This window comes from Varanus komodoensis, unplaced genomic scaffold, assembly GCF_004798865.1.
Source record: "Varanus komodoensis strain SLA01 unplaced genomic scaffold, ASM479886v1 scaffold1, whole genome shotgun sequence".
NCBI lineage: Eukaryota > Metazoa > Chordata > Lepidosauria > Squamata > Varanidae > Varanus > Varanus komodoensis.
Window position 1 is genome coordinate 66744500 of NW_025335268.1, and position 11825 is coordinate 66756324.

The window sequence follows — 11825 nt, forward strand, 5'->3', positions numbered from 1 at the left end:
GCAGCTACATTGTATTGTTAACTCATATTCAGCTTGTGATCCACAAGAATTCCCAGATCCTTGTCACTTGCAGTACGTGTATTATTGAGCCATCAACTTGTAATGATGCATTTCATTTCTTTATCCTAGGTACAGAGCTTGGCATTTGTCCCTACTGAAATTTAATTCTGTTGTTTTCAACCCAACACTCCAACCTGTCACGATCACCTTGCATCTTGTTTCTGTCTTCCAGGATATTACACATCTCATCCAATTTTGTATCATCTGCAGATTTGATGAGCATTCCCTGCACTTTCTTATCCAAATCATGATTTAAAATGTTGAAGAGCATTGGGTCCAGGACTCAACTCTGTGATACCCCACTTGTTACTTCTCCCCAGTTTGAGAAGGTGCCATTGATGAGCATTCTTTGAGTCTGATTCTGCAGCCAAGTGTGGATTCACTTGGCATATGTTTGATCTAGCCCAGTTTTAGCTAGTTTGCCAATCAGGATATCATGGAGCACTTTGACAAACACTTAGATGAAGTCAAGATATATTGTGTCCACAGCATTCCCACATTCCACTAGGAAGGTTACCCAATCAAAAAGTGAGATCAGATGGTTTGGGCAGGATTTATTCAGACAAATTTTCCAGGGATTGATGTCAGACTGACCAATCTGTAGTTCTCAGGTTCTTCTTTTTTCATTTCTTGAAAATAGGGGCAACATTTGCCCTTCTTCAGTCACCTGCCACTTTCTCCATTCCCCCATGTATTCTCAAAGATAATAAACAGTGATTCTGAGAGTTCTTCTGCCTGCTCCCTTATTACTCTAGGATGGAATTTGTCAGGCTCTGGAGATTTGAACTCATTCAGCTTAATTAGATGATATTTGACCATTTGCCTATCAACCTCAAACTGCCATTCTACTCCTGCATCAGGAAGGTTGTAGATCTTCCTCTGGGAGAAGGCTGAGCCAAAGTAAGAACTGAGTGCTTCCCTTGCTAACCTCAGTTCCTGTCTTTAGCATTCCTGACACAATCCCAGAAATCCCATGCTACTTACCTGTATTCTCTCTTTGTAGCCTGACCATTCTTCCACTCGCTATACTTGTCCTTTTTTGCTTTCTGATATTCTTTAAGCTTTTTGTGAAGCCATATGGGCTTGTTGTCTTTTACTTTTTTTACTTGTTGAAATTGTTTGTAATTGTGCCTTTAGAATTTCCTTTTTAAAAAATTTCTACCCACCTTGGACTCCTTTTCTCATTAGAGTCACTTGCCATGGGATTTTACTTACCATTATTCTGTGTTTATTGAAACCTGCTTTCCTAAAATCCAGGGTACGTGTTTGGCTACATTTGGCTTTTCCTTCCTCTTGAATAAAAAATTCGAGTATGGAATGAGCACTTTCCCCCTGATTTCCCATAATTACTACTTTGTCCACTACATCTATCTTCCCTGTTGGTTAGAATCAGGTCAAGGATAGCTATTCCTCTAGTTCCTTCCTCTACTTTCTGTAGAGGGGAGTTCTCAGCAACACATGTTAGGAATTTCTGGAGGAACTGTGTTTGGCAGAATTTGTCTTCCAGGAGATATCAGGGAAATTGAAGTCCCCCATAACTACTACATCGTCAACAGTAATTGCAATAGGACTAGAGTTGATATAGCAATGGTGGCAGCCCACTCCCACAGAAACTGGCAGCAGTTAAGGCCAACCAATCATAGCTTTGACTACTAATGACTCCATTTTACCCATATGTGGGTAATCAGCATGCAGTGGCAGAAACACCATGATATTGTCATGGAACACTTTTCTGCAGACTTCTACACACAGTGTGCTTGTGAGCATATTGATAAAATAACCCATGTTGTGATAGCCAGCAATTTGTATGACTCTGAAAGGGGATCAGACAAATTCCTGGAGATTAAGGTTATCAGTGGCTACTAGTCCTGGTGGTTACATGCTACCTCCAATATCAGAAACAGTCTGCTTGCGGGTTTTGCGTGGGAAGCTGGTTGACTACTATGTGAACAAGATGCTGGACTAGATGGATGATTGCTGATCCATGCTGGATCAGACCAATCATATGTTGTACATTCTTATTGGTATCAAGTGAGTGGTTCATTTGCTGCTTTAGATCCCTTCCTTTCTGACCTTCTACCATGTCCTCTTGGGTAAACAGACATTGGCTCTGGTAAAGCATTTAGCAAAAGGCCTGCAAGAAAGGTGTTGTAAACGTTTTGCACAGTTAGTTTTTTAAGGCAAGTCATCCCAAATAACCGTGAGAGGCAAATTAAATTAAGGAGTCATATGGCAATTCTAATAATTTTGCATTTTCAGCAGTGTCACTTGAAAACTGTGATTTGAATGATAACTGTTCATTTAAAACAAATACGTTGGTACAGGAAAGCAGAAACAGCAGTAGATCATCTAGTCCTAGTGTGAGAATGATCACTACCTCGGGACCAACCCCTGAAAAACCAGCTCGTAGTCTTCCATGGACACCTGATGACTCTACAGGTAAAGTTCCTGTTGATGTTGAGATTTTTTTTTAAATCTAATACTTCAAAATGTATCGCCCTGATTTTGTTATATACTTTAAGAAGAAAGTATGTGTGTATCTGAAATCACATTTTTAAATATCAGGTTTGAAGTCAGTTGATGCAATGGAGGCTTTTGTTGCAGCTGCTGCACCTCCTTGTTGATTCTTCTTTGCTTGCCCAACGGAGCAGCAGCAGGATTCTGTGACTGGTTTCACATGACACAATGATGGCTAGTGAGCCAGTTACCTTCACAGGCTGGAGTTTTTTGTGTTGTGCAAAGCTAGCAAGGCTGGGTGGCTCAGATGGTTCAAAGAATCACACAGAACCTGTGCAGGCTGATTTATTAAACATCTCAGCCAGTCACCTTTGCCAGGTGCAGACATCATGACAGTCTGTTCCCTTCTTAAGCAAGCAGGGAAATGAGCCACTGTGTCACCATCATAAGCAGGAGTGCTTAATAATCCACTGTGGTTTATTAACTAGCCTTGTGTCATGAAAACTGGCTCTATTTCTCCCCCTCACACACAAGAAGCAAAAAAGCAGCTGCTGTCACATGCTAGCTTTGCCTGTTCTCCCTCAGGAAGTGCTGGCATGCAGGAGAGATGCATTATGAGTAGGCGCTGAAGTTGTCTCCCAACATCAGGAGCCAGCACTGTTAGAGAGTGCATGCTGTCCATTTTTGTTACAAGGGCTGTTTGAAACAACATATTTTGAAAGTTATTCAGCATAAAATAAATAAGCAATTTGGAAAGTTTTGAGTTGATTAAACATGCACATGCCTTTGTTTAAGGCAGGCTTGGAGAAAACTAGTGCTTGGAGTAATGATTGTGGAAACTTCCCTCCATCAACGAGTTTGTGGGACTACAAATATGGCATGAAAATTCAGATTCAGGACATGCATTTCCCGAGTCTTCTAACACAAAGCATTTTTGTATCTCACAGCAAACCAACGCAGACATAAGCATTCACATACAATGTATTGCAAGAGTTGTTCTATACTATCATTCATTATTGCATCAGAAAATTACCTGCAATTAGGGTGATAATGAATACTCAGCATGGGATAACCGATGCTTTATACATGTGATAAAAGAAGCTAATCTTGGGAAAATGCTTGTGCCACTGATGCACAGTTTCTTGCATACCACCTCTATACATGGACTTACACACTTGACTTAAAAGCACACAGTTGTAATTTAATTTGAGGGATCTCTGCCACATGGCTCCACCAAGTCTTCACGGCTGTTTCCATACCAAACCGTGAAAACAACACATGGATAGTTCTGGACCTAGAGTCATAAAATTCAGACTCAGACAGTACCTCAGCCAACCTTCTGGGATAAAAGTACTTTCCCATTTTTCTAATAGCAAGGGAGGCAAGTCAGGCTTCTTTGGGGCAAGAGTTCCTATGGGAGGGCTGAAAAGGCTGTACTTCCATGTTGATCTGACTTCAAATAGATTCCTTCTGCAGGCTCTTGCTTTATCTGAAGAAGCCAGTGCAAGGGCAGCTGGTGAGTGGAGGTTTATTTAGCAACTGTGGTGCACCACACCCACAGCTGAGCCCCGTGTTGTGCTGAATGTCTCGTTTTCACCAAGGGAATCTGCACTGCATGTACAAAGGGACGTTTCTGCACATACATAGGTCTGTGTGTTCAGCATAACCCAGTGGAGACCACACTTGGTCAGCATGTGCATTTCACACATGTACCTTCGGAGGGTTGTGTGCTTGTTAAAAATAAAATGGTCTGATATAACACATTGGTCCCAGTTTAGAAGTAAGTATTGCTTTACATATTTCCTTTATACATTCTGTCATTTCTGTCAACACCTCTTCAGGGTGGTTCTCCCTTTTGCCATGTTCCATTTTAGGCAGACTTTGACTGCTATTTTTTGTCATTACACTGTGTCATTTTCCCCACTGAATGGCTTCAGACGACCTAGCACAGCATAGCAGTCCATTATAACATTGCATGCTGGAATGGAGAGAGTGATACATAAGCTTCAGACTTGAACAGGTCTTTTCCTGACCAGTACCCAGCTGGGGGAGAGTCTGGAATTGGATCTAAGCCTTAAAGTATAACAACTTTTTTTAACCTGCTCACATGGAATCTCCATCTGTAATAACAGCCTGCCTAAGAGCAGTTAGGTACTGAAAGTGCAGGATAGAAATAAAATATAAAATAAAAGCCACTCATGCAGTGATTCCAACATATTACACTCAGCCTACTGTGTGTTAATTGGCTGGCCTACCTCTGGAAATTGCATAATTCTGTGTGGTTTCAATGACTCAACAAATACTTCACTGCATGAGCAGTTAATGTAAAGAACTTTCTGCAGATGCACTTATCATGCAGTGAGAGATAAGTACATATCATGTAAACAGTAGTTTCAAATCAATGAATATCACAAATTTCTATGGAAATCCGCATCTGAGTGGGACCTGGGGAAAATGGGGCACAGTTTGAGTTCCCTGTGAACACTGTCAAGTCCAAATAAAGATGTGTTTTTTTCAACAGATACTAATGGGTCTGATAACTCCATCCCAATGGCATATCTTACGTTAGATCACCAGTTGCAGGTATGTGTGATTTCCTTACATATCTTTAATGCACAAATCTTTTCCATATCCATGGATGGTTATATTGCCTTGTATGCATGATACAAGCCTGATTTTGGTCAGGTAGCATGTGTGTGTTCAAAAACAAGGCACTTTTACAATATTCTTTGACACAGAAGTGAGAAATATAAAAATACAGCCCCTGGTCCATGTCTGAATTGAGCGACCTGCAGCAATTAATTGCTGCTCTGAACAGCAGCTCAAAGGGGAAAACCGTGGTGCTCTAGTGCTGCCACAGAGGAACATCTTACCACCACGGCTCTCTTATCCTGCGCTCAGCGCCAAAGCAGTCTGTACAGTTCCTCAGCTCTTGACAGCACAGAGATCCTAAGCTGTCCCTACAAAACACTTTCTTCAAGGATGAAAGGATTCATTAGCTGCATTTTTGTATTTCATGTATTTCTGCAGGTTACCAGATTATATGTTTGTTGGGATATATTATATGGGGATACAGATTATTTCACTAGTAAAGGCACATATCAAGTTCAGATTGCTATAATAAGGTATTTTCTGAACATAGTTTCTCTTGCTACTGAGATAATAATAGGGTCTGTTATTCTGGATGTTTTAGTCATTTAAATTGTTTTAAATTTGGGGGGTTGTATGTTTTTATTTCCATGTATTATAATGTGTGCTTTTGTGAACTGTAAGACAGCTTCAGCTTTTGGCAGAACAGAGATGGAATAATAATAATGATAATCATAATCATAATAATAGTTGGAATAAGAATAGTATGGAAGTACATATTTATAGGTTGAAATATCAGTTGATTAGTTTTTAATGTGACTGGCCCTATTTTCAGCCTCTGGCACCATGTCCAAACTCAAAAGAATCTATGGCTGTGTTTGAACAGCACTGTAAAATGGCACAAGAATATATGAAAGTTCAGACAGAAATTGCGTTGCTGCTTCAGAGAAAGTAAGTTTTTTTTAAAAAAATTCTCTTTTATCATGAGTCAGTTATTTATTCCAATAAAGTATGTTATGAAAAGGCAACTTCAGTAGAGAACTGATAGTCAACATTGATTCTATAATGACAGTTTTATCCGGTTTCTTGCCATATGGTTAACTTGTATTAATCATGCCAGATGAAAAAAAAAGGAGTCCCTCTAGATCAAGAATACGCAAGTTGTGGCCCTCCATATATTTTGGCCTAGAACTCCCATCATCCCTCACCATTGACTATATTGACTAGCCAGAACCTCTGGAAGGCCACAGTTTCCCCGCACTGCACTAGGTTAATTGATCAGTATTTCCAGAAACAAGAAGTTATACAAGCATGCCAAGATGTACTGGTTATTCTGCTTTACATACCACATTTGAACCATCTTCCCCTCTAATTGCATGAAAGGCAGATCATGCTGATAGTCATAAACACTTCTGAACCTTAGGTGCTTGCCTTTCCCAGTAAGCATGAAAGGAATGTTACTATCTGCTATGATCACCCATAAGCCTGAAATGATGAGTAACTCAAATCACGATACCAGTATATCAGTCATGGAAATTTCTTGTCACTTCCAAGTCATCGTCTTCCCAGAAACATACAGTTCTCCTATTGCAGGAACATATTACCTCAAACAGTTACATCTGTTCTGTCCTTCTCCAGTTCTTTTATCAGTGACCTGATCTGCTATGATAAATGAGTCCCACTGGAACAGGCAGCACTTCTGAGTACAGAACACTTGTGAATGGGAAGGTAGTATGATCTTCCCATTCTTAAGACAGTGAGTGGACCTTTGGTTCCTTGGCCATGTCACTTCCCTTACTTCTGACATCTAGTTATGTGCTTTTTATACTGAGGGAAGAAAGAGATGCCAAAGGGTTGTGGTCCAGTGCTCTGTGGTGGGACCTTATTTATGGCAAAATTTGAGACTGGTGGGACACACCTATTTTATATGATGACACATAGCAAACCAAAAATTGAAAATTCCGTTCAGTTTTTTTGAACAAAAATACATAATTTTTCCTGGTAATTCATTGTGCAAATCTCCTTTATTTTTGCCATGTCTTCAGATATGTTTTACAAGTTGGAAAACTAGCAAAAACAGGACCAGACAAAATATATACCAGAAGAATATTCTGGTCCACAATGTCAACCATTGTTTAGGTTTGGTCATTTTTACACCATTCTCAAAATAGCTCATGTTCTATGTTGAGACTAACTCTTGCTGAAATAGCAGAGGCCAGAGTTGCATAGACTATTTTTTCATAACTGCCATTTCATTTAATTGATGGGATAAAAATTTAAAATGATTTTAGCATCTAATTTTAGATGAAAAAATCCCAAGCAGGTTTGCAGCAAATTATTTTTTAAAGTTTCCACCTTGGCCCTGAAGAAGCCAGTTATTTACTAGGCTGTGCTTACATTTCTTTTATGAAGTCCAGCTTCTTCACCTACACTTTGGGGATCTGCTTGTGAAAATAAATGGAAGATCCTTTCTTGCAAGCAATCGAATAGCTGCATTTTCTCTTTCAAGACATGAAAGCTAGGAAATAAATTTACCACTTAAGGACAACATGGTCTCAACTCTTTCTTATCTTTCTCTCCATGAAGCATAGTTTCATTCCCATATTACGTGTTTCCCCACTCCTCTTTCAAATAATTGGCTTCCTTCAGGAGTGGGAAAATGCCTGTTACAGTGTCACATTACAAGAATGGAACATAAAGAGGAAATGTGGGAAGAAGGGTCTGCACCATCCAGCACTTCATGTGTGCTCCAGGTCCTCCTTGGTATCTACCTGGTAGTTGCATTAATTCTGAACATTAAGTCTCCTGCAATACATCTATTCATCAGTAATAAAGACTGCATTCTGCCTCTCCTAATACTAAAGGAACTAAGATACAGTGACAGATACAGCTTCAGTAATCCACACATGAATCTCAAACAAGCTTGTTTTATGATAAAGAGTTTTATATTACAAAAATATAATAATAGATGAATAACATTCTAAAATGTTTTATTAACCCAAAAATGGCAGTAAGGCTTTTCTGCACATCCATATGTTTGCCAAGGAAGTAAATATTGCTTTCTCAGTATTAATAGACTTGGTCTCCCTCCACTCCCCATTCCCAGTGTCAGTGGTGCTGTGATATGCATACAATTCTGTGACAGTTTCACGTATGCAAAGGTATATGGTGACATGTCATATACCTCATTACATGGGACACCTTGTGCCACAGGAGGGAAGCCTTGCCCCGTGGCTTAGTCAGGCTGTGATCTGTGGTCTGCTTTCTTTGTGAGAACAAGATAGGTGTTTTGAGACAAATAGTGACCATCACTAGCTGCAGATCAGCATGTATGTCGTGACCTTTCTCCAGATTCTCATTCTAGATAATGTTGATTTTAGGCAAGAACTAATAGCAGAACTGGACCAGGATGAAAAAGATCAGCAAAATACATCACGTCTGGTACAAGAGCATAAAAAGCTTTTAGATGAAAATAAAAGTCTTTCCACTTACTACCAGCAATGCAAAAAACAGTTGGAGGTCATCCGAAATCAGCAACAAAAACGTCAAGGGACATCATGATTCACTTGGACTTCAAATGGACAATGATGCACAGAAAAACTTCTTTTTTTAAGTATCCCATAATATGACAACCTCTGAGTGTTTCCTTATTGGTGTGTGCTGAATGTGTAGACATACCTGCTGCTCTTCCAGCATCAGTTCAGTATCCTTTTTATTTGGGTGAACATTGAGTTTGAGAAAGGTAAGAGCAGCTACATGAATAGTCAGCAGCACTAAACATAAAGCAAAATGCAATGAACTCTGGCTCTTTGCATGCCCCTTGTGTGATGGCTACCCTCCCAAAAGCGATTAAGTGGCTGCTAAAGTATAAGATCTTTTGGTGTTAATGCAATAGGAGCAGTGTAGACCTTTTTTCCATTTTTAGAATGTTTTTATTCTTCTCTCATCTTGGACTCGAAGCAAGAAACAGTCATTTCCCAGGACTCTACCTTGCACCAAGCTCAAGGGTGATGCTGGCTAAACAGAGCATTCTTTTGAATAGTTCCAGCTTTGTATCATATTAAAAATGGGAAGTCTAAAGTGATGCCACTGTCACTAGTCAAGTGCTTGTTCACCCTGCATCTTGAAATCTTGCAATCATAAAATCTTGTACTTTCTTTATTTTGAGGGTTGAGGAATGAAAAGGGTATGACAGGCAAGTTTATCAAGGCCATATGTGAGAATTGAGGATAAAGATTCATTAAGCCAAATGGATCTGGTTATGTTATTTAATCAAGAGGGGAATTGGCTCCTCTCCAGCTAAGGGTTGTCACCATTATATCCATTATATCTCCTAACGCCACAGAAAGAAAGCACACCTCCTCTCAATCTAATCCCCCTGGTTCTCTGGTGTGCCCACCCTTGAATGTGCCGTTGTGAGCAAGATTCCTGGTGTACTACACAGTGTGACAGAGAACAGGAAGATGAGAGGACCGGGTGGCTGCTATCTCTTCTGCTGCAACAAGAGACTTGAGGGAATATGCTCAGATCCCAAAGTGGCAATGTTGTTCCATCCTTTGGAAGAAATATTCAGAACATTGTAGCTTATGCCACAGAGGCATATAAAAAAGAGGATATATCTTGAACCTCTTCCCACTAATCCCCCCTTTTTGTTTTAAGAGAGCAAGGGCCACCATCCAAACAGTGATTTCAAACATGATTAGGGACCCAGTGGTATTTTAATTCTATTTTACCTGTTTAGCGTGCCTCCTTACATTGGCCCATTTTGTGACAATCCATGGGTTGCTTAAAGCATGAGGGCTCCATGAGCATGAGTACGTGCATAGTCTCCCACTTGTCACTTCTGCTGTGCATCTTCATCTTCTAACATCCCAGGATTTCCTTGTTTCTGACTTGTTTAATGTGACATTTTAACCTGGAACTTGGGGCTGCCAAAAGACAACAGGCCAGAGTTTCAACCCCACAACAGACTGTGTTTAAACTCCGCATTGTCGAAGGACAACCCAGAATTCCAGGTTCAGACAGTCTTGGATTATTAGAGAAAGATGCAAATCTGAAGTGGCACATGTGCTCTAGTGTGGCTCCACCAGTTCATGCGCAATAACCAAGATCACTAGCACAGTAGGCTTTTGAACTACTCAGTGTTTCAGAAGTGGTTTTCATGTAGCATGTGGAGCTGATGTTTAAGAATTACAAAACAAGATGTCAAAATGAAAAAGCAACTTACATATAGAATCTGCTTTAAATCCTTGCTGTCTTTGGGGTCTGCAGCAGAATGGCTGCATTCTGCCAGTGTGTATATATATTGTTGAATCAGTACTGTCTTTGAACCACAAAAACTAGAAATTGCTAATACTTCTGTGTGTGTATATATGTGTAAATCAGAAAATTTTGGGTTTACTGTATAAGGATCATTTATCAAACACATTTATCAAACACAGAGTGAAGATGAAGAGTTAACGATATGGCTAACAATCTTTGGTTAGAATTGTCCAAAAAGAACACATGCAAGCTCATTCAGTGGGTTTATGCTGAGAAGTGACTAAGATACTTGGGCTAACTTGTTCCTTCTCCTTGAAATATGCTGCCCAACTCTGTCCATGTTTCCTGTGTATTTAATGTGCTGCTCTCCAGAGAAACATACAGAAGACACTCTTACTATGGCAATATATTATATAAGTACTTGAAAGATTTATTCTTTAATAACTTGCAACATTTACAATAATAACATGTCTCAATCAGCACAATAATCCAGAGCTCATCAGAACATTTGAACTGGTAAAAGTCCTGGACTTTCATGCAGGTTTGTTTCACACAAAATAGTCACCCCATGGATGCTGCTTGAAATTGGGACTGTTTGTTCTGTGGTACAGATGAGACCACATAGTTCTTGCAGATTTCTGTAAAACATTGTTTACATTTACAGAGACATGGAGAGAAATGTATAGTAGCCTCTAATCCACATAGTCAGCCATAGGGCATAGATGCAATTTTCATATAAAACAGACGAGAACTGGTCTGCTCACAGGCTGTTCCAAGCTGAGAACTTGCTACAGTTAGCACAATCATACGTATTTCTACTTACAAATAAATCACACTGTGTTCAGTTGGGTTTTTTCCCTAGCATGTAGAGTAAAATCTGATTGGGCTGAGTAGGACTTTTGCGCTAAGTATAGGATTACAGTGCATGTTCCTCTTTTTCATTTATTTACAAGTTGAGGGATTGCTGACTTGTGCACAAAGTTTATCAAAGCTAAAGGTCTGTGTTCCAAAAACAGGCTCTTTGACTCATGCTTGGCGAGTTCTGAGAGTTAAAACCCATCTCATTTTGTTTAAATAGAGAAGAGGGTTATAATTCCTGAAACCTTAGCAGATAATTTGATTAGCTGGCTGAAATTGATATTGGGATCAACTTAAGGGCACACATATTTATAGCAAAGTGTAATTGACAGGGAAAATAACTATAGTATTAGGAATGGTACAAGTTATCTAAAGCATTGCTCTTTGCATACATCTGTCAGGTTAACCAGTTGTGGATCCAGTTGTGGTATGTTTAATCTTAGAAAATTGCCAAATGACTAAACACATCCCTCTCAAAGCAATAAAATTTCATTTTTTACATTATAGGCTGCAGTCAAAAGCAATAGCTCTAGAACAGTTGTGTTCTAGTGTGCTGTGAAAAAGCTTTTGACCTGTAGTCATCATATTTTTCAGTTAGT

At 39.5% G+C, this 11825-nt stretch overlaps 1 protein-coding gene across 7 annotated transcripts in view; it reads left to right on the forward strand.

Moving 5' to 3' along the window:
• MAP3K7 (mitogen-activated protein kinase kinase kinase 7) overlaps positions 1–10461 on the forward strand; it is a 46357-nt gene extending 35896 nt beyond the window's left edge. For 6 of the 7 annotated variants that reach the window (XM_044427618.1, XM_044427602.1, XM_044427610.1 and 3 more), the window contains 4 exons: positions 2385–2499; positions 5039–5100; positions 5942–6057; positions 8487–10461. In XM_044427618.1, the coding sequence (XP_044283553.1) occupies positions 2385–2499; positions 5039–5100; positions 5942–6057; positions 8487–8667 (474 nt within the window). In that variant the 3' untranslated portion in view covers positions 8668–10461. Of the gene's footprint in view, positions 1–2384; positions 2500–5038; positions 5101–5941; positions 6058–8486 lie in introns of those variants that run through there. The other variant, XR_006414477.1, reaches the window with a different exon arrangement.
• Positions 10462–11825: the final 1364 nt, after the last annotated feature.